At 39.2% G+C, this 23,860-nt stretch overlaps 1 protein-coding gene across 9 annotated transcripts in view; it reads right to left on the bottom strand.

The window, feature by feature from the left end:
* Positions 1-23,860, bottom strand: part of ADGRV1 (adhesion G protein-coupled receptor V1) — a 255,607-nt gene that overhangs the window by 14,351 nt on the left and 217,396 nt on the right. For all 9 annotated transcript variants that reach the window (XM_039348036.1, XM_039348042.1, XM_039348038.1 and 6 more), the window contains one exon: positions 12,638-12,759. In XM_039348036.1, the coding sequence (XP_039203970.1) occupies positions 12,638-12,759 (122 nt within the window). The remainder of the gene's footprint in view (positions 1-12,637; positions 12,760-23,860) is intronic.

Raw genomic sequence — 23,860 nt, 5'->3', positions numbered from 1 at the left:
TTATTGTCAATTTATTCTTAGTTTGTAGTTATTATCTATGAAAGTAAAGCTAAAGAGAGAAAAAGCAGAATAGCTAAATATCATGTCAGAGAGAGTCATAAATCTTAGCACTATCTCACATTTCAACCTTTGAAAGTTAATTGGAGAAAATATTTTTTCTAAACAAGCATCTGAAGGTATTGTAATCTTTAAAAAAACAATTCTGGATTTCCCACCAAGCTGATAAAGTTCTCTGGATGGCATAAGAATATCAACGTTTTATCACTCAACAGTAGATAACCAATAAAGACTACTGATTTTCCTCCTAATTATTTTCTTTTATTTTGAAATGCATTACATTCAAATAATATCCAAGATAGCAATATATTCAGTGATTATTCAGATAGGAATTAAGCCCAATGAACTCATTAGAGCCTAATTTTGTAACGCCATGCACAACACTGCTGTCTGTCTGTCTGTCAGTCTTGTCCTATCTTTAATTAGATATTTGTGCATTTCCTTGAACATAAAGCAAATATATAAAAAGAAATTCTACATGCAGCTGAGTACATTACAACAATAAGAGTATTGATATTGTTTATTAAGGTATACAAGAAAAACAGCAAGAACCTGTTTTCCTGGGATAACAGGAAAGGTCCAGATTTAGACCTTTCCTGGGAAAAGAGAATAAGCCTATATTTAGCTTCCCAACTGAATTAATGTAGTAATTGCAGCTATTTAAATTCCATAATGGCACTGACCATTTCTAACTAAAGAGCTTTGAAAAGTGATGGCAGACAAAATTGTTCGGAATACTTTGGGGCATATAGAACAAGAACATATCAGTCAGTACTAGATGAAGTAAGACACTTGGTGGGGTGGGTTGTGTGGATTGTTGGCTACTTCAGGAAGTGGAAATTAGTTTATTGGATACCTTGAGGTGCTGAGATCAAAGGCTAAAGGCCTAAGATTTTAATCATTGCTCCCTTGGTATGTTGGTTAGAGTATGATGATATGTGAATCCCCTGTTTTGAATGCTGGAGGTTATGAAGGGGGTGGTGGGAGAGTAGATCTTGGGGTGGATCAAAATATACTGCTGTTGATCTTTATGGGGAAATATGACTGGAGACAGGATACAGGTCACTCATTAGGAATGCGTTCTTGATGCTTCGTTTCAATTTTGTGCTCTAGCCTACTGAAATCTACACCAGTACCTGGTCAATGGATGCTTGGAGGCCCAGGGTTTGGGGTGTTGCTCCTGAATGCCACTTTGGCCTGCAATAGGGTCACTGGTTCTGATGGAGTTTCATTTCCCCAGAAGACCCAGTACACAATATCGGGGCACTTCTGGACTCAGAACTCCTGCTCAGAGAACAGGTGGCAGTTATGGATAGGAGGTCTTTACACAATTTTGAATTGTGTACCAGCTGCACCCATTCTTGAATTAGGAGACTCTACACTCACTCACTCATGACCTGGTCACCTCCTGTAGGCATTACTGTAATGTGCTTTAAATGGTGGAGTGGAGTGGGATAGAATAGAATAGAATAGAATAGAATAGAATAGAATAGAATAGAATAGAATAGAATAGAATAGAATAGAATAGAAGGGATCTTGGAGGTCTTCTAGTCCAGCCCTCTGCTCAAGCAGGAGAACCTATACCATTTCAGACAAGTGCCTGTCTAGTCTCTTCTTAAAAAGTGCTGCCCTTGTGAGTTTTGGAAGCTTCAGGTGGTGGAAAATGAAGCAGATATGAAATGGGCATTTATATAAATTAACTAAAATAAATAAACTAGATTAGTCAATGGAAGCACAAAGGATGGAAGCTAAAGATTATTGAGACACGATGCAAAGGCAATAGTAAATTGAAGAAAGCCCCAATGGTTGAAAAAACTGAGAACTTTTAAAAAGAGCAAACAGATGACAAGGCAGATAGATACCACCACTGATACCACACAAATACAATTTTACAAGAACTCAAAGAATTAGGTGCTGTCTAACCATCCTGGATGATGGATTTTCAGTTCATGAAAAGGCAGAAGTGATTGAAGAACTCAACACATGGCAAAAAAAGTTTGAGAACAAAAAGAGTTGTGTTTGTCGCATTTACTGGTAACTCCCTGACTCTCTCCAGCTCTAAACTGCAGTTTTCCCCTGTCCTTTAACAAAAGTTATCAAAAATGTTCTTTCAGTTTTGCACTCTGCAGATTAATCTGTAAGAGCAACTAAGTAAAGGTAAATTCCACAGCTTTAATGATATGAGTATAAGCTGGTTTTTCTCACTTCTTAATATATCTCTGTGCTCAAACAAAGCTGGAACTAACTTTTCCGGTATTACTCAAACACTATCTATTCCTCAATGATTCAGAAAATGGGAAATAAATCCTTGGAAAATTTGAGAATGGCAAAACAGCTATCTAATTCTGTATCAATCTTTGCAAAGTCTGGACTAACACAAGTTCACTTACCTGCTGCTTCATGCAATTCATTGCATGAAATGAATAAGTATTTCTCTCCACTCAATTTACCTCATATGATTATTGTTGTAGGAGATTGTAATGTGGAATATAAATATTAATGCCTTCAGATTATAAAGAGTGATTTTTATGGCTACATTGGGACTCACTACTATAGAAACAACATCCATGTATGTTTGGAAGTTCTTACAAAGTCAGAAGAAAATAGCCTGAAACCAGGTTAATCCCTTACTTAAATAAAAACTAGGTTGAAATTGTGCTGTCACTCAAAAGAAAATAGTTTCAAGCCCATGAGAATGAATGAAAGAGGCATACATATTTATTTCATTGTATGTAGGATTCTTTCTTTCCTATTATGTTCTCCTATTGGTTACTTATGATTTATCAATTGTTGTTTGTAACTTATGATTAAGGATTATAACTATGACCTATGACCTATTAAGAAGAGATGGCAATTAAGATTAAGAAGAGATGGCAAATGGAGATGGATTAAGAAGAGATGGCAAAACTACACAGAAGAACTATACAAGAATGAGCTTAACATCCAAGATAACCACAATGAGATGGTCATTGACCTTGAACCAGACATCCTAGAATGTGAAGTGAAATGGGCCTTAGAAAATCTGAGCAACAACAAAGCTAGTGGAGGTGACAGTATTCCAGCTGAGCTATTCAAAATCTTAAAAGACGATGCAGTGAAAGTGCTACACTCAATTTGCCAGCAAACTTGGAAAACTCAACAGTGGCCACAGGATTGGAAAAGGTCAGTTTACATTCCAATTCCAAAGAAAGGCAATGCCAAACAATGTTCAAACTATCGCACCATTGCACTCATTTCACATGCTAGTAAAGTTATGCTTAAAATCCTACAAGCTAGACTCCAGCAGTATGTGGATCGAGAACTACCAGAAGTACAGGCAGGATTTCGAAGAGGCAGAGGAACTAGAGATCAAATTGCCAACATACGCTGGATCATGGAGAAAGCTAGGGAGTTCCAGAAAAACATCTACTTCTGCTTCATTGACTATGCAAAAGCCTTTGATTGTGTGGATCACAACAAATTGTGGCAAGTTCTTAAAGAGATGGGAGTACCAGACCATCTCATTTGCCTCTTGAGAAACCTATATGCGGGTCAAGAAGGAACAGTGAGAACCGAACATGGAACCACTGATTGGTTCAAAATTGGAAAAGGAGTCCGGGAAGGCTGTATACTGTCGCCCTGCCTATTTAACTTATATGCAGAGCACATCATGAGAAAGGCAGGGCTAGATGAATCAAAAGTTGGAATTAAGATTGTCGGGAGAAATATCAACAACCTAAGATATGCAGATGATACCACTCTAATGGCAGAAAGTGAAGAGGAACTAAAGAGCCTCTTGATGCGGGTGAAGAAGGAGAGTGCAAGAGTTGGCTTGAAACTCAACATTAAGAAAACCAAAATCATGGCATCCAGCCCTCTCAATTCCTGGCAAATAGATGGGGAAGAAGATGGTAGAGGACAGGAAGACCTGGAGGAACGCTGTCCATGGGGTCGCGATGGATCGGACACGACTTCGCAATTAACAACAACAACAACAACATGACCTATTACTTGCTATTTATATGTATATCATGAGCATATGCACCGGAGACAAATTCCTTGTGTGTCTGATCATACATGGCCAATAAAAATTCTATTCTGTTCCATTCCATTCTATTCTAGATATAGCAGCTGCTGGAATTCTTTCATAATTGTTTCATTAGCTTTTCTATGATAAATCTATTTATCAGAAGCTTAAAGCCTTAGTAAGGCCACACCTGGAATACTGCATCCAGTTTTGGTCACCACATGACAAAAAAGATGTTGAGACTTTGGAAAAAGTGCAAAGAAGAGCAGCTAAGATGATTAAAGGCCTGGAGACTAAAACATATGAAGAACGGTTGCAGAATTTGGGTATGGCCAGTCTAGAGAAAAGGAGGACTGGGGGGGGGGCATAATAGCAGTATTCCAGTATTTGAGAGTCTGCCACAAGGAAGAGGGGGTTAATTTATTTTCCAAAGCACCAGAAGGCAAGACAAGACACAATGGATGGAAACTAATCAAGAAGAGAAGTAACCTGGAATTAAGGAGCAAGTTCCTAACAGTAAGGACAATTAACCAATGGAACAGCTTGCATTCAGATATTGTAGGTGCTTCATCACTAGAGGTTTTTAAGAAGAGACTGGACAGTCACTTGTCTGAGATGGTATAGGTTCTCCTGCTTGAGCAGGGGGTTGGTCTAGAAGACCTCCAAGGTCCCTTCCAGCTCTATTCTGATTGATTGATTCTTGTGTCCTTTAATATCTGCTTCCAGTCTAGAGTTTAAGAAAATCTTGACACAGTGTTTTTAATGATAAGGATCTGTTGAACGATATATGTATCCCATTATATCCCTTTTTTTTCTGGAAATGCTTTAAGAATATAGATACATCCCACAGATATGTAAAAAATTTCAAAAGATCAGACATGATACAATAATAACTATTTTCTTTTAAAAAGGCATCACAAAGATAAAAAAAGGGGGGGGGTTCCTTTTAAGCTTATCACTTGGACTATCACTAACTAAAACTTTCCATGTCACTGTGGCAACAGAAAACAATATTTCTGAGATTTAAATCGCTGGTGAACTTATGGCACAATTTACTTTAGAGCTTTTTAAAAATTTAATCCAGCTGACCTTTGTCAAAGCAACAAGCAACACTTGACTTTTTTACTCAAAATAATGAAAACATAATGTCTCTCTATTGTGCTAAGTTCTAACCTCTTTGGTTGCACAACACTTTCCAAAGAAAAATTAAATTATTTTCAACCTCAGATGATGTATAAAGGAAACAGTTTCCTGACAATGCTATTATAAGTAGGTCCCTTTGGGACTTATACTTATTAACGATAATATCTAGATAGTGGTGGGAAACCTATTTTTAAAAAGGCTCAGTAACAATAGGCTTGAGTGAGGTAGGCAAATGCAAGGACATATTTCATACTTTCATAGCACTCATGTGCTCTGATAAAAAGGAAGTGCATCCACACTAGGTATATTTTACAAAAACCGAATTACTGTAAACACAAGATGTCCAGTCCATCTTAATTTTATATTTACTCTATTAGATTTGTTGGGCTGAAAAATAATGTGCATATGTTACCCAATGAATTTTGTGGCTGAGTAGAAGACTGAAATTTGCCTGTCCAACATCAAACTCTATACACAACATATTCTTAAATTGCTACCAACTTCATGACTTGATTGGGCAATCCAAATAGCATCTGCCAATCTTTATAGCTATAAACAGGATTAAAAAGTCTTGATTTGATCTAGCTAGACAATCTTTATATTTTTGTACATGTCTAGATACAAAAAGTGAACCTTTTTTCAATTTCCTTTCAGAAGAAAATTCAACTTAAAACAAAAACTGCAGTATAGGAGAATTAATTTTGTGAATTAATATTTTGTCTCTCTTGGATCATTTTATGATCAATGAAGATACTCTAGACATTAATGAAAATTTTCAAACACAGAAAGTGGTTCAGTTGGTTAAAATGGTGAAAAATGAGATAAGAGGAAAAAACAGTAATAATGTGATTAGATGAGAGTTGGTCAATGCTAAACTGAAAAATAAGATTCATCTTTTAATTAGGATGATTTTGGAAAACTGTCACACTAATATTAATAAGGTAACACTTTTATAACCCTGAGATAACATCACACTCACCACTAAATAACTTTACTGTAGCATGCAGAGTCCCTCTGTAGTTTATTTAACAATGTGTATGACACTGTGATTTAAATAAAATGAAACTCCTATTTGTTGAATCTCATCAAATGTAAATAAAGGTAGAAGAAACTTTAAGTTTGTGCACTGTTTTGGGATCCAAGGCAAAAAGGTGCTCCAGTGCACACAGGATTGCACATAGGGGCTCTCTAATCTTAGCCACTTCAAGGTATGGGGAACAATCTATTACTGATAACAGCCATGCAGACTGGGAAATTCTAGAAATAGAAATGGATATTTATACAAATTCCCATGGCTGGAAAACACTGCCTAAACCAAGCACATATTTTTGTCAGGTCATTACAGACTTCCTCTTATAACTGGGCACTGTGCAGGAATGGAAAAAGTGCTCATAAGGAGAGCTAAGCCAGTGACCTGCAGAAGGGACTTTATTTGCTTTTTCTTTATGATAAAATATTCCAACTGGGATTAGATCACAGTGTATTTAAATATAATAATGAGCATCAGTTTCTTTTATTTTTAATCCCTTTCTTAATTATTTTAATAATTATTTTTTTTGCTTGTTCACTGCCAATCTATCTATAATGGTATATAAGAATGACTTTGAGGGATAAGGGAAGCCTTAGAAATGACCAGAGTGGGGAGGGGAGTCCCCAGTTGATTAATGGTCAGAGGAAGAAACTTAAAAAGCCCTTCCCATTACTCAGATGGCTAAAAGTGATTTGTACCTTCAATCTTGCAAGATTCTGTTAAGGAAGCCTTAGAATAAAGTAGAATTAGCTTATCTAGTTATGTTTCCTGTCTGATTTACCTGGGAAGGCTGACAATAGTAGACCATTTTATGGATCTAGAATAAATAGATCTTAGCAACATCAAGAATTAAGGAAGCTATCATTTAGCTTCTTATATTAGCCAAATGGAAGTAGAGGAGAAAAAGGAAAAAAGCAAAAATGCAGAATAAATAATTTTGAAAAAAAATTACTTTTTTGAAAAAAAAAATAAAGAAACAGAAATTACCAGGACAGATTATCAGCTGTGGAAAATTACATGGTTCCCTCAAAACCTTTGAACATTATTATAATTTGTTTCTATTACATCCTGTAAATTTATTTCTTTGGCTCTTTGTAATAAAAAGAGTAAAGACTGAAATTAAATCTGTGAAAAATGCCCTAGAGACTGGATATTTCTGTCGTATTTCTTTTGCAGAGTATGATTTGCAGTATAGTAGAGACATTTTCATATGCTGATCATATCCCCCGAAGTTCACTCTACTTGCTGCTAATTAGTGAGATAAAAAATACATCAGTGTTCAAACACAAAAAGGCTGTTCAGTAAATTTATGTTATTTATGGTTAATTACCTAGATTGTTCACTTTTGCTTATAATACATTTGCTGCATTTGGATGTCATGGAAAACCAAGGATAACTCTTTGCCTTAATGCTAAATCCTCAGCTACAGATTGCTAAATCATAGTTTAGTTTCATGAGAAAATCTCTATCTTCACCATTTTTCTCCTTCCTCTTCTCCTCTGATGCGGTCAATGGAAGTCAGTAGCTTCTTTTTCCATTTTAAATGAAACACAATCTTTTGAACAGAAACTATGGTAAAACAGAAAATGGATAGCACAGAGCAAAAATCCTTCTCCTTGCATTCTCTTCTCATACTGTCCAATCAAAGTCCAACATATCAGCTTGTGAACCCAGCTGCATCTTTTCCTTCATGTTCTCTAACCACTAGTACTAAGGGACATGCTGCTAAACTGGAGTTCATATAGGAATTAGGAGTTCATTTCCAGAAATTTGTTGGATCTTCTTTTATAATCATGTCCATGGTGGATGTCATTATTACATCTTTTTTCATCTCTTTTCATCTTTTCTGAATTTTCCACTATTTAGCTTTGTTGAATTTAGCATCTAATTCTTTGAATCACCATACTACTGTAACTCTTTTTACTACTCTCCCAGCCCCCCAGTTGACAAAACCTTTCTTTGTAGGAGAATTCTTCTGAGTTTCTGTGATTTTGGTTGCCCTTTTTCAGTTTTGCAGGATTCTTTGTGAGATGCAACATAAAGAATTATTTCTAATATTCCATAAGAATATCCATGCAAGAATTCTGTATCAGTTTAAAAACAGCTCTAAATTTCAATGAATTAATTGTGTTTGAGACCTAGTGTAATTTACTTTTGGTTCTGCTGTGGAATGTTTGAGACCATGCCAAATCATATGCAGAAAAGTTTGGCTCATCATGCTGTTGTGCTTTAGGTTTTTGAAGGGTGCCTTTTCAGCTCTTCCTCACAGAAATTATTAGGACCTTATTTATTTAAGCACATGACCAGAAAATGAAGATAAAATAGAATGTGGCTGGATAGGAGTGGAGTACACACACAATTTTATCTGTCATTTGTATAAAGAAGAAGAAAAAATGAGATTTTGCTATTGCAGGATCTATGACAGCTCAGGTGGATTGTGATTTTTTGCTCTTTGTTTTTAACATTTTCAGGTCAACAGATTTGAAAAAATCATCTGCAAATTAAGGAGCTGGGGAGTAAAGGCAGTTGATGCTCTGGAAATTATTTTAGCATGGTTCAGCCATGTACTTATAATGGTATTACAATAGTATCAGTCCAGCTGCATATAGTTTGTCCTTTCAAATTTTGCCAGCAAATTTGTCAGCAGGGAAATTGAGTTGACTGCATCTCCAAATATTTCCAAGAAAAGGAAAAGTTTTCCAATAATTTCACAAGGGAAAAATGTCTCCTTAAGTAATAACCACACTGTGGCTACCAAAAAAGCCAGGGAAGGATTTCCCTTCTGTTGTTTTTCCTTGATATTGTAGTCTGAAGTATGAGATGCTACAGAAGCTGGAGTCCACTGCACAATCACAGCCATGTACAGGACATCCAAACATAAATCTTGGCCACCACAAGATTAAGTGCAATTCCATTCCAACTATTGACTAGTTAAAATATTGAACTAAGAATGTGGCTCCTGCCTTTTGGAATATCTTATTCCCTGAGGTGAGATCAGCTCCCACCCTTCTGACCTTCCACAAGAGTCTTAAGACCTGATGGCTTGCAGGTCCAATGGGAGAGCATCACACTGGAGGTGGTTAATTAATTAAGAGCCAATCCCATCTCCCCTCCCCTGCTCCCTTCTTCCCCACCTTGTAACTATGATTTTACTTTCATTGTATTTTCATTTCATTGTGTTAGGAATATTTATCTCTGATTATTTTAAGGTTTTTCTGCTATAAGCCACCCAGAGTCACTTCAAAATGAGATGGGCAGTGAAATAAATAAATAAATAAATAAAGAAAGAAAGAAAGAAAGAAAGAAAGAAAGAAAGAAAGAAAGAAAGAAAGGAAACTAGATTCTAGAAGCTCACTAATGATTTCAGATCAGTCATTCCCACTCAGCTTAACTCTTCTTGCAGGGCCATTGTTATGAGAAAAATAGAACAGAGGCCTATGCACTGTATACTGCTTTGAGCTCCTAAATGAAAAACAGGATATAATTGTAAATAAATAAACATTTCTCCAAAAGTTTTCTTCCTTTGAAAAAACATTCTAAAGGAAAGATACTTCGAACAAGTCAGAACTGGTAAAGAAAAAATATGAAAGGCTATTTATGTGCTCAGTAGTTTGATTGTTGATTCTCTACTGTATAATTCTAGATACATTTGTTTGCCACTACAGTTGCATACTGTGTTGATTATCTCATTAAGTTCTTCACTGTCCGCCAAAATCTGTTGCTGATCTATTTCAGCATTTCAATCCCAACTGATTTATATATAAAGTTAATATTTTCCCCTCTTTGGTGTTCTTACATTTATCATTTAACTTCCCATTCTTCTAATCAAAAGTGAATATAAAAATAATTCTACTCCTGATTTGCAGCAACAGACTACCGAAGTTTAATCTGTGTTATTAAATAAATTATTTAGTGTAATTTTATTTGAATTGCATTAAAAGTGTACATCTCAAAGGCTTCTATTATATTCCAAAGCTTTTGGAACTGTTCCTGCAAATCATCTGAAGTCCCTTTAAACGTAATTTGCTAAATAGTTGTAGTTCTGCCATTACAGTAGAGGCAAAAAACCCACTGTGCATATGTTTACTCTGTTGTTCCATACTTTACTTTTGTTATGCTTACACTTATTTTCATTTCTGTTTTTATTGTTGTAAGCTGCCTAAAGTAGCCCCATAGCAAAATAGGTGGCAGATAAATGTAACAAATAAAATAAACTGGGAGTGAACAAATGCAGCCAAGAACATAATGAACTGAATGATAGCAGGGTATGGTCTCAACATGCTTGTGTGGAACATATGCAGTTTAAAATAAATAATACTTACTCATGCCCACATTAAGAAAGAAACTTATTGTTCTATAATATGATTCCACAAATTGCTATATGATATCACTATAGCCAAAACCCAATGTTAATGCAGATGAACAAGTCAAGAGTCTTGTTAACACATCAATTCCAGCCATACCAATTCAGTGGTAACAGAGATTTTAGGCTGTAATCCTTAGACCTATAGTCTAATTTTATACACCTCTATTTTAAAATAAATTTAATTCACTTTAGGTGGGATTTAATTCTCCTAAAAGCATATGATTCCATTTTACTTAGAATAAGCACCATCAAAATCATTTGGACAAATTTGAACAAATGCACATAGGACAGCACCAAGGCTGATTTTTGCTAATTTGTTCAGCCTGGTGGCCTCAAGTTATGTTGAACAACATATCTCATAATGCTTATACAGGTGAGTTGTATAATAGTAGTTAAAGTCCAACAGATAGAAAGCACCTAGTTTAAGAGTGAAATGTAGTACATTTGATATGGCGGTTTCAATTATTCAATCCAATTAAGTATAACTTTCTCTTCAATTTATATAAATTTGATGATGGGAAAAATCTACATAATTTATTGTTATTAAATGAAGTCTTTAAATATAGCACTAAGTAATTTATTAGGAAACATGACAGCAAGAGGAAAATTCTTATTCTAAGATTATATTTGCCGTGTGTCAATTTTATAAATACTTATATTCAAAATAATTAAGACTTAAAAATGAGTTGGTTGTGTAATTAGAAAAGTCTTTTTGTTTAATTAAAATGTCTCCAATCTATAATCTATCCAATTAGTTGGTTAAATATGATTACAGTTCTAACATTTTCCCATTCACAGTTGCTAAAGAAGAAGCTACTTTTTTACTATTCCTTCTTCTTCGTTCTTGAGTTGAGTTCAAGACAGAGATCCAAACATTACAAGAAGTATTTTGGATTTTTTTTCTGCATGCACAAACTCATAATTTTTTTTTTCAAGTTAAATTTTTAACATGCAAGTTCTACCTAATTTTTTAATATTTCAATGAAATTTTTAAAATTATATTTCACATGCAGATTATTTTACACTGCTTCATACAGTATCTTCATTTTCAATTACTTTATACAAAAATACTTTGCTACTTCCCAGTTAAATTTAAGTTCAACTGCATCCTATTTCCAAGAATGAATATAGGTATATAAACATTTATGTTTTTTATTCCAATGCTATTGAAGTGTTTAGCATTTCATCAGAACTATATATTACATTAAGGAGTATGTACATGTAAGTGTTTCAAATTGAGTGACAATACGTACCAGCCTTATTCTTATTTTTTATTTATAGATAATAATAATAGTAAAGTTGGAAGGTACCTTGGAGGTCATCTAGTCCAACCCCCTGCTCAGGCAGGAAACCCTATACCATTTCAGACAAATGGCTGTCCAGTCTCTTCTTAAAAACCTCCAGTGTTGGGGCATTCACCGCTTCTGGAGTCAGATTGTTCCACTGGTTAATTGTTCTAACTGTCAGGAAGTTTCTCCTTAGTTCTAGGTTGCTTCTCTCCTTGCTTAGTTTCCACCTGTTGCTTCTTGTCCTGCCTTCAGGTGCTTTGGAAAATAGCTTGACACCCTCTTCTTTGTGGCAGCCCCCGAGATATTGAAACACTGCTATCATGTCCCCCCTCGTCCTTCTCTTCATTAAACTAGACATACCCAATTCCAGCAGCCATTCCTTATATGCTTTAACCTCCAGTCCCCTAATCATCTTTGTTGCTCTTCTCTGTACTCTTTCTAGAGTCTCAACATCTTTTTTACGTCGTGGTGATCAAAACTGGATGCAGTATTCCAAGTGTGGCCTTACCAAGGTATTGTAAATTGGTATAAACACTTCACATGATCTTGATTCTATCCCTCTGTTAATGCAGCCTAGCACTGTGTTGGCCTTTTTGGCAGCTGCAGCACACTGCCGGCTCATATTTAGGTGATTGTCCACTAGGACTTTTTCTTCTCACACACTTGCTCTTTTTTCAGGATTCACTAATTAAACATATAGTACTTTGATTTTGTTTAAAAAAGTAAATAATATATTAAGTACTTACTTGTAGGCTGTTGAAAATGACAAAGAAGACCAGCATCCATAGATGCCTGTAAGCCATGTGCAGTCCTCCCCATAGCCATGTCATGGAAATGAGCGCAAATAAGTACAAAACCAATGGGATCTCTAGAAATCATAAAAACATGAATTTATCAAATTGACATGCTTTGAAAAAATACCTTTGGGTGTTAACAGTCTATGAAGATATTTTAACTTATCAGTTCTTCTGTAACCATGAGTCCTATCTGTGATGACTAGGCACAGTCTTTCCCATCAGTACTCTGTTAGAGCTGAAGGCAGCTGACTGGGAATTGGAGAAGAAACACTTAAGCCATTTGGATGGATTATTCAGCAGATGAGCTTATCCAAAAAACTGAAGGCAAGGTCAATCAATCCATCAATCAATCAATCAATCAATCAAGCAATTCTGGTAGCAGATGATGAGGTTAATTTACTATTCTCTTAAAAAGAGTCCAGGCAAGGCATCATGTTTATTAATTGGATAAAGTATAGCTGGGCTATGTAAAACAATACTGGAATTTAAGCATTAAAACATGTTGAATGAGTAGATGAGCAATAAATAATCAATGATCTGATGAGAGGATATTAGGTTTCTATGCCCTGGATGGAGGGAGGGAGAAAAAGAAGGAAGGAAGGAAGGAAGGAAGGAAGGAAGGAAGGAAGGAAGGAAGGAAGGAAGGAAGGAAGGAAGGAAGGAAGGAAGGAAGGGTTTTAGATTGACAAACTAGATTCCTTCATTCCATGAAAAATGCAAAGTTAAATGATTGAGCTTTGGAGTTGACATTGCACTCAAAGTAGATGCCAAAGTTCTTATTTATTCAGCTATGTACATTTAAATTTGTACAGGTGTTTTGCAAAATGTCACTCTTTCTCTATAGTAACTAACACTATTTTAAAAAAAAAATCCTGAAAGGATTATTAAATATAGGAACTTCAAAACTTAATCAGTTTTCAAACATATCTATTCATAATAAATTATATATGGAAGTGAGTAACAAACAGCATAGGTGCCTTTCAGCAAGATAACAAAATATTGCTTCAAGGTTTTCAATACAACTGCCATAGTAAGAATGAAACATTGCAAATCAATGCTTATCTTTTTCACAAAACAAGGGCAGGTTGAAGTGAAATGTTGCTAAATCCTCTTGTACTGGTTCTTGCTTCCAATGTTTGCAGCATAAAATGTGAACAGTTACCTAGTTAAACCTTTATCTGTCTTGCTTCATAATGTCAATTCTGATTTAGCATCTCTCCAGGTTTCAGATAGATGTTTTTCAAGGTGCTGCCATCCAGATCATTTGACTGGAACTCTTTGAATCTGGTATTTTATACACTTCTTACACCATTTGAAATGTTAATCCCCATCTAGAAATGGGTCAATGCATATGCTTAATCCTTTTTTGAACAGCTGTTTGCATGCCGTTTTTAATTTTAACACTTTTTGAAAGGTTTGGCAGCTTTCTGTGACTCAAAAGCATTATTAAAACAAGCACTGAGTCTAAGAAATCAGATACTATCTTAAAATAATGTTTTCTTTAGGATGTTTTAAAAATTTAACTTCTTGGATTCTTGTCTAGGATAGGTACTTCTTCTGTACTGTACTGCAGCCATACAATATTTTAAGTTATTTCCTGAAGAAATCTTGGGGGAACCGGAATCTGTATTTTTAACTTTCTGCATTTAATTTTCAGTGTATTCTGAGATTATCCATCTATCAGGTGCAATACAAGAAAAGGAAAATAGAAAATAAAGATTCTGATATCTGCAGATCAACCTGAGAAAGAACATCTGAAGCCGTAGAGACTGTCTGTTGGCCAGCATAGAAAAGAGACCAGTGGCCTAATTCCTTACTAGGTAGCCTTCCTATGGCTCATTGCAAAAAAATAAGACAGGGGTTTTGATTGCATGGATGGTTGTACGTATCTTCAGTTAGAGTTCAGTTTAATAAGACAGCACATATACATGGTCCACCAAAATGAATTAGAGCATATGCTTATATACAAATCAAATTTATGCCAATAAAGCAAGTTAAAAGTTCCCATCAAATTTTGTCCTGTAGAATTATGACAATAATCAGTTACAGCAGTTTTCAAGTATTTTCAGTATAAATGTAAATGCAGCAAAATCCTAGGAGAAGGGTGGTGAGTCAGGGTAGAGTCGGTCTAATGAGACAGATTGATGAAAGCAACATTATGCTGTTTGTGATGAAGCCCTGGCCTTTTCAATGTGCATTGTAATGCATGTCCCAAAAGGGGAGGGAGGGCCTTGCAGCACAACAGCATAATACTACTTTCATCAACTTGGCAATAGACCTAGAGATGTCTATTTTTATACATATGTATTCTGTTTCAGTTTCTCATTTTAAGTATGAATCTTGTATAGCCTCTGTTGCATGAAGGAATTAAAGCCATTGTGCTTTGAAATAATAAACTAATCAATATCCTGAAATAAATTAGGAGACAATGCATAAAGTGTTCATACGTGTATGAAAGTTGGGCTGTATTCCACTGTAATGGTGAAATCTAAGAAATAAAATGTTATTGAAAAATTGAAAATATGTGGCCATGCCTTTCAGACTGTAGTGGGCCATAATTAATGGAGCAAAGATATTACAAGATTTTTACAACGCAATGTAAAACAGTTTTCTGTCAGCAACCTAGTCCTAGACTATCACTCTCTACTGGGTTTCTGAAAAGCAGTAGCTCTCAGTAAAGCTTTTGGGGATAAAAGAAGGATTAGTCTGCCCTTGAGGGTGGTAAATCAAGTTGGGATTATGTTACTTTGATTATAGTTATAGGGAGCTTTCAGGAACTGAGAAGCAAAGAAATCAAAGAAATAAATAAACAAATAAACAAGCAAACATGTAATGAAAACTAAAATATTAAGAATCAAAAGGGAGAAAAATATTTTCTGATATTTATTGAAATATAAATGTGCCAATAAATGAAATAAATGTGCAAATGAAAAACACAAGCAAGATTTAGTAACTTAGAGAACCTGCTCTGTTCTCTAGTCTAACAAAGGAAATATATGTTTTTCCCCTTGAAAATATATATTGATTAGCAATGAGTAGATTTGCAAACTAGAACTTTTCTGTGGAGTTCTTAGTGCTCTCTGATGTTACCTAGTTGATAATGAACTATCTGCAAGAATACCACCAAACTCAGAGAGCGCCAAGGACTGCACAATTCAACCCTGAACTACAAATATTCTCTTCCATTGGTAGTGCTTTTCCTTAAGATGGCCAGAATTATTATGAGGTGGATGAATCAGTCAATTTGTGACATATAAGAGTAATTTCAGTTTACAATGGCTGATCTCCCTGCAGAAACAAGCAGAATAAACATAAGGCTTTTTTCATTGAAGCAGATAGTATTAACATGTGGGGATATCCTTTAATATTTCTTAATGAGCCAGGCAGATACTGGAGTGTATAAGTAGTTTGTGTCACTATATGGGCAAACAACATTGTGCAGATCTAATGGACACCTGCACAAAGGCCTTTGAAAATTAGAGTCAATGGAGCTGCAAATAGTGGAAGACCACTAACTTAACTCCAAATATTATAGAGCTTTGAAAGGGAATGTTCTACATTAATTCAGCACACAAAACAGAGATTTTGTGAACAGTATAACATTTCACGGTCTGTCAGAATTGATATGTTTTTGGAAATGAACTTACCGATGGGCAGAAGAAAAGCAAGTACAGATATGATTCCCAATTAGTATAAGCTTGAAATTTCAATGTGAAAACTAGAATAAGATGGCGACAGGTAGTAGATGGAGTGACAACTATGGGCAGAAGCTGCAATTATCTGACATTCTTGTTATAGTAAAGTTTTAACAAACAACAAGAACTGAGGAAGAGAAAACAGATGAAGAAAAGAGAGAAAAGATTTGAGGGTAGTAGTGGAGTTTAGGCATAATAGAGTATGACAGAAAAAAGGAAAACAAATGAGAAGCAGTGAAGCTATTTTGAAAGTAGAAAAGTAATGCAGATAGGAGTTCTAATGCCCAGATGAATTTAACAGTGAGACATTAACAAAATAATGTGCTATGGCAGAAATGTCAAACACAAGGCCCGGGGGCCAGATGCGGCCTGCAAAGTGGTTTCATGTGGCCCGCGAAGCCATCCTGGAAACAGTGAGGGAATGGCCCCTGCTGCCTTGGCCCTGGTCCAGGGTGGCCGGAACCCAATGTACAATTTTGTGGTGGTCATCTTGGCACTTGCCCCGGTGGGCCATGCCTTGGCACTTGCCCCGGTCCCACCCCCTTCTGCCAGAGACCCTCAGACCAGTCCCACTCCTGCCCAGGTCCCAACAGGCACCCTTGACGCAAATGATGTAGGACTGGTCATGCCCACCCAGTAGGCCACACCCACTCCATCCATGCCCACCCAGTTGGCTGCACTCACTCTGGCCACACCCTCTCGCCCCCCCCAGGGCAACCGCAATACTGATGCGGCCCTCAGTGAAATTGAGTTTGACACCTCTGTGCTATGGTTTCTTCTTACGTGTGTACAGTGTTATTTGGCACGCCAACAAAACTACTTGAATGCAGTAGACATGTATATCTAAATAAGCTCAACTATACAATTAATACATAAGATGTCTGTATGAGTTTTTCTATTTAGACTGCAGAAATATATCCTATTTCTAGCCTTAACCAAACTTTAGAAGTTTTTTTGAATAACAAAAAAACAATGGAGGACAGCAACTTGGAGTAAAGGATGAAAATAATTGTGTTTTCCTTTTGGATCTACTACAAGTAGTGTAAATGATAAGAGAACACCTATCTGACCTTGATGAATATAAATCACCGGGAAGGACAAATTACATTCCAGAGTTCTGAAGGAGCTGGCAGATGTTATCTCAGAACCATTACAACATATCTTTCAAAAATCCTGGAGCACTGGGGAAGTAATTGAGGATTGGAAAAGGGCTGATGTGGTTCCCATCTTCAAGAAAGGGGAAAAAAACAGACCCAGGAAAATATAGAACAATCAGTCTAACATCAATACCTGGGAAGATTCTGGAAAAAATAATAATAAAAAAAACAGATCTGTGAACAACTACAACCAAACAAAGTTATAACTAGTAGCCAGCATGGGTTTGTTAAAAGCAGATCATGCCAAACCAATCTTATTTCATTCTTTGATAAAGTGACTAAATTAGTAGACCAGTGAAAAACTATGGACATAGTATACTTAGATTTCAGTAAGACATTTGACAAAGTAGAGCATAACATACTGCTTAGTAAGCTAGAAAAAGGTGGGATAGACAACGTCACCACTAGATGGATTGTAGCTGACTGACAAACTGTACTCAGCAAGTAGTCCTCAATGGTACTACGTCCACATGGAGAGAAGTAAGCAGTGGGGTACCACAAGGCTCCGTCTTAGGACCAGTACTCTCTAATATTTTCATAAATGACTTAGGTGAGGGAATAGAAGGGGAAGCCATCAAATTTGCAAATGACACTAAACTGGCAGGAATAGCCAACATCCCAGAAGATAAGCTCAGGATCCAAAAAGATATTGACAAATGGGCCCTATCCAGCAAAATGAATTTAATGTGGAGAAAAGCAAAGATTTATATTTAGGCAGGAAAAAACAAAGGTATAAGTACAGATTAGTGAGACCTGGCTCAAAAACAGTAAGTGTGAGGGGGACCTTGGAATCCTAGTGAATGATCACTTCACTATGAGCCAGCAATGTGCAGCAGCAGCCAAAACAGCTAATACAATCCTGGGTTATATAAACAGAGGCATAGAATCAAGATCACACAAAGTATCAGTACAACTTTATTAAACCCTAGTAAGACCACACCTGGAATACAGCAACCAATTTTGGCCATCATACAAAAAAAATGTTGAGACTTTGGAAAAAGTTCAGAGAAGACAACTAAAATGATCAAAGGCCTGGAGACTAAAACATCTGAAGAATGACTGCAGGACTTGGGTTTGGCTACTCTAAAGAAAAGAAGAAATAGGGGAGACATGATAGCAGTATTCCAGTATGTGAGGGGCTGCCACAAAGAAGAGGAAATCAAACTATTCTCCAAAGCACCAGAGGGCAGTGTTATGTCCTGAGCCAGTGCAAGCAGGCTCGGGGCATTGCAAACGGTTCTGGCAGGTGCAGGCTGCCCGGGACCAGACAGGCTGTCGCCAGTACTTGTGCGCATGCGCAAGTGCTGGCGCGCCAAAAGTTGCAGATTTACCCGGGGATGGCCTATATAAGAGGCCAGGAGTTTTGGGCGTTGTCGGCGTCTTCTAACTGTAAGCTGAACACATGAATAAAGAAGTTTCCTGAGAACTACAACTGCTTCTCGTGTCTTGCCATTTCGCGAAGGACGCAACACTGGCGACGAGAATGGGATTGCCTTACATCAACAAAAAGGTGTAAGCTTACCCGAGTGAGTCCTGAGCGGCAGGAACGGCGTTGACTCGGCAGCTACCCGCCAATCCAGCATGTATTCGGGGGTAGGCTGGCTGATAGACCCTCCCTGATACAAAAATGGCAAAGATTGGAAGGCTTTCGGAATTCGACGTCTGACATCCAGAGACGTGGGAGTCCTACGCAGCCAGGGTGGAAAACTACCTCTAAGTGAACCAAGTGAGGGAAGAAAGTTTGAAGGCTGCCACCCTGCTGTGCGTTTGCGGTCAAGATGCATTCGAAATCGCTGAGAACCTTGCAGCACCTGTTCCTTTAGACTCTGTCAGCTACGCAGATCTAAAAAAGCTACTGAAGGAGCACTTCCAGCCTAAGATGTCCGTCATCGCGTGGCACCACACCTTCGAGCAGAGGGATCAACGACCCGGAGAATCGGCCAAGGAGTACATCGCCGCATTAAGGAAAGCCGCCAAACATTGCGAGTTCAAGGACCTCGAAGAACGACTGAGGGACAGATTCGTATGTGGGCTAAGGCATCGTGAGTTACAACAGAGACTTTTTGCTAAGGAGGACTTGTCTTTCCAAGATGCCTTGAGAGAGGTCACCGCAGAAGAAGCAGCGGGCGGCGCCATCAAGAACATGCGGCCGATCAGGAACAGTCCAGATGCTGCATCCGTGCACCAGGAAAAAGTCCAAAGAAACTCTGAGGAGGATCCGGACGAGGAAGTCAACCGTCTTCACCCCACAAAGGAAGGGAAACAAAAAGGAAGCTCTTCAGCTCTCCCCAAGTGCATCGGCTGTGGAGGTCACCACAGGAGAACGACTGCAAGTTCCACTCCGCTATCTGCAGGGCGTGCGGAAAACAAGGACACATTGCAGCTGTGTGCCTGGGCCGTCTGAAGGTACAACCTCAGGAAGAATTGCGCCTGAAAGGTACCAGGGTCCCCAGCCAGAATAGGGTGGGGTTTTGCGCTTCGCGAAGAAGCATCTATAGGACAGGCACACACAAGCCAATTAAGAAAAAGCTGTCACTTAAGGTGAAGCTACAAGGGGTTCCATTAGCTATGGGACTGGATATGGGGTCTGCCCTTTCAATCATTTCCATGCAAACGTTTAGGAAGATTTGTTCCGGTAGTGGAACTCAGGCCAAGCTGAGGCCTTCTGACATTGTGTTAACAGACTTTCAAAACTCCAGAGTGTGTGTTAAGGGGGAGGCCAAAATCCTTAACAGTATAAGGATTTTGAAGGTCCACTAGACCTATTAGTAGTAGGGGGTGAACGAACGAGTCTCATAGGACTCGACTGGTTTGACGTCACAGGGCTCAACAGCCTACAAACACTCGACCTACAGGAAGTCTGCAAAGAATTTGCAGATGTTTTCAGCCCCCAGCTGGGCACATTCAAAGGACCCCCTGTGTCCTTAAAGCTAGACCCCACTGTCACTCCCATTAGAATTAAAGCAAGAAGGGTCCCTTTTGCTTTAAAGAGTAAAATTGACACTGAGTTGGACAAACTGATCCAACAAGGAATTCTGGAACCTGTTGACTCCAGTCCCTGGGAGACCCCCATTGTCACGCCTCTCAAGGTAAATGGGGACATTCACATCTGTGCTGATTACAAATGCACTCTGAATAAGGCATTGCAGCAACATGCCTATCCTGTTCCTGTGGTCAGTCATATTCTGGCCTCCCTCAAGGGGGGGCGTGTTTTTGCAAAGCTTGACCTAGCTCAAGCATATCAACAGCTGCCTGTTGATGATGATGCTGCTATAGCTCAGACTATTGTGACCCACAGAGGGGCTTTCAAGGTAAAGAGACTTCAATTTGGAGTAAATGTCACTCCTGGGATTTTCCAAAGCATAATGTAAAACACACTATGGGGTATACCAGGGGTTTGCCCCTATTTTGATGATGTCTTAATTGCAGGAGACTCCACACACATTCTAGCTGAAAGGCTAAGGGCTGTCCTGTTAAGGTTCAGGAAAACGGGACTCAAACTCAAGAAGGACAAATGTAAAATTGGGGTGCCTTCCACAGAGTTTCTGGGGTTCAAAATTGATGCTGCTGGGATTCACCCTGCTGAATCCAAACTAACAGCCATTATGCAAGCCCCTAGGCCAAAGTCTAAGGCCGAACTACAGGCTTTCCTGGCCTTCTGAATTTCTACAATTCCTTTCTTCCACATAAGGTTAGTGTAGCTGAGCCTCTTCACAGGCTATTAGATAAACAGATAGTGTGGCAGTGGTCACAAACACATGAGGCAAGTTTCAATGAGGTCAAGGCCTTGCTCACTTCTAACAGTGTACTTGCACACTTCAATGAGTCCCTTCCTGTATGCATCGCTTGTGATGCTTCCCCTTATGGGGTAGGAGCTGTACTGAGCCACCTCAGGTCCGATGGAACTCAGGTTCCTGTTGCATATTACTCCAGGACATTGTCTTCAGCTGAGCGCAACTATGCTCAAATAGACAGGGAGGCCTTAGCTGTTGTTGCTGGAATTAAAAAATTCCATTTTTTATATGGTAGGCATTTCACGGTCTTTACTGACCATAAGCCTTTGCTGGGATTGTTTACCACACGTAAACAAACCCCCCAAATCATCTCCCCCAGGATGCTCAGGTGGTCTATCTTTTTGTCTGCATATGATTTTTCCCTGCTTCACAAGCCTGGGAAGGAAATGGGCCATGCTGATGGCCTCAGTAGATTACCCCTGCCAGTAATAGAAGCTGACCCTGTGCCAGCTATCAATATTCTCTCTATCCAAGCCTTGCCCGAGTCTCCCCTGAATGCCAGGGATGTAGCCGCTGAATCGGGCACAGATCACATACTTTCACGTGTCCTTTCTTGGGTTTTGTCTGGATGGCCTGAGCACTGTCCTAGTCCTGAGTTTCGGAGTTTCTGGTCTAAAAGGAACGAGTTGTCCACCTCTCAGGGTTGTCTGCTTTGGGGAAGCAGAGTTGTCATTCCCACCTCAATGAGGACTAGGGTCTTAGGTTCCCTCCACGAGGGTCATCCTGGCATTGTATGAATGAAGGCTCTTGCGCACAGCCACTTGTGGTGGCCTGGCCTAGACAAAGACATTGAAGCTAAAGTGCATGCATGCCACCTTTGTCAATGCTCGCGCCCTGAAATGCTCCAAGCTCCTGTGCATAGATGGGAGGAAACACAGTCTCCATGGTCTAGGGTGCACATTGACTACGCTGGGCCCTTTCAGGGTCAATTCTTCTTGGTCCTCGTTGACAGCCATTCAAAATGGCTTGAGGTTGTACCTGTCTCATCCACCACCGCTGCAAAGACTATTCAGGTACTGAGGGGGATTTTTGCTGCACATGGGCTCCCAGACGTCATCGTGTCTGACAACAGCCCTCAATTCACTTCCTCCGAATTCCAAGCTTTCTTGCAGGCTAACATGATTTGTCATGCCACCTCTGCACCCTTCCACCCGTCCACCAATGGTATGGCTGAACGCATGGTGCGCATCACCAAGGACGCCTTGAAGAAACTCACCTACGGAGACTGGCGTCACAGGTTGGCTGACTTCCTCCTTTCTTATTGCACCACACCGTCCACTTCTACAGGGAGAAGCCCAGCTGAACTTCGTTGGGGGCGCAAACTGACTACCAAGCTTGACCGGTTGCATCCGGACAGACTGCCTCCTTCTGTCTCACCCCCAGGGCACCTAGGCAACTACTTGTGGGTGCCCCGGTTTGGACTCGTAATTACGGGCCTGGTCATACATGGGTCCCCGCATCTATATCCAGGGTCACAGGTCCTCTATCCTACGAGGTATCCCTGGACAACGGTCGTGTCCTGCGTCGGCACATTGACCAACTTCACCCTAGATGGGACCTTCCCGCTGAGACTCCTGGGTCTTTTCCAGGGGGGGAGGGGGAGCCCTTTGGGCAAAGGGAGGGGCATGGAATGATGCCAATTATCAATGGGGAAGCCACAATCAGCCCATCTCAAGATTCCGCGAGTGCTCCAAACAGGAATTCAAGGAGCCCAACTAGATACCAGGCATCAACGCCTACTCCAGCTAGGGAGTTACCCCGGGGGCATAATCACTTCTCATCCGCATCACTCAGTACTCCAGTCAGAGAGAATACCCGGGAGCATCCCAACAATCCATTCCCTGCAAGAGAGCTGACACACACTCCTCCTAGTTGGCCTAACTTTAACCCTATCCCTAGAAGGGGGCAAACACACAGGGAGGTGGTCGAGGAACCAAATCCCGACTACAACACCTCTGACTTCACTCAGGGGACAACTGAGTTTTGGGACAGTACTGAAACCCACACAAGCCCGGACACAGAACGGGATTCAGGGGACAGACAGCCTCCTGACAGGTCTTGGACGGACCTAGGAGGTTCTACAGAAACGCCCAACAGTGACAGTCACTTAGAAGGGCCAGAGAGCCTACAGCTAGGTGGGACAACCAGGTCACATAGTGAAAGAAGCCCTGGCCTGACGAGCCCGGTGGGCAAGCAAGCAGGCCAGGAATTGGAGCACAGTCTTTGGGAATCACCAAGGCAAAACAAGGGGGACAGGCACGCATCACCCCTCAGTCAGAGGATACTTGGCAAGCACCCTGAACTTAGGAGGTCACAGAGAGCAAGGAAATCTCCTAAGTATTTGGAGGATTTTGTAACCCTCTTGGCCAAACAGAGCTAGTAGAAAAGTAGAGCACTGAGGCTGATGGAAGACCAGGAATACCTGGTATTGGGGAGCATGGCACTACACTACAGAAATGAGTTATGTGTTATTATGGTATAAGGAATAGTTTTAGCCCGGGGGGAAGGGGTGTTATGTCCTGAGCC

This window comes from Crotalus tigris, unplaced genomic scaffold (assembly GCF_016545835.1).
Source record: "Crotalus tigris isolate CLP2741 ecotype Arizona unplaced genomic scaffold, ASM1654583v1 scf7180000018115.866842, whole genome shotgun sequence".
Lineage (NCBI taxonomy): Eukaryota > Metazoa > Chordata > Lepidosauria > Squamata > Viperidae > Crotalus > Crotalus tigris.
This window is presented reverse-complemented; position numbering and strand designations above follow the sequence as displayed.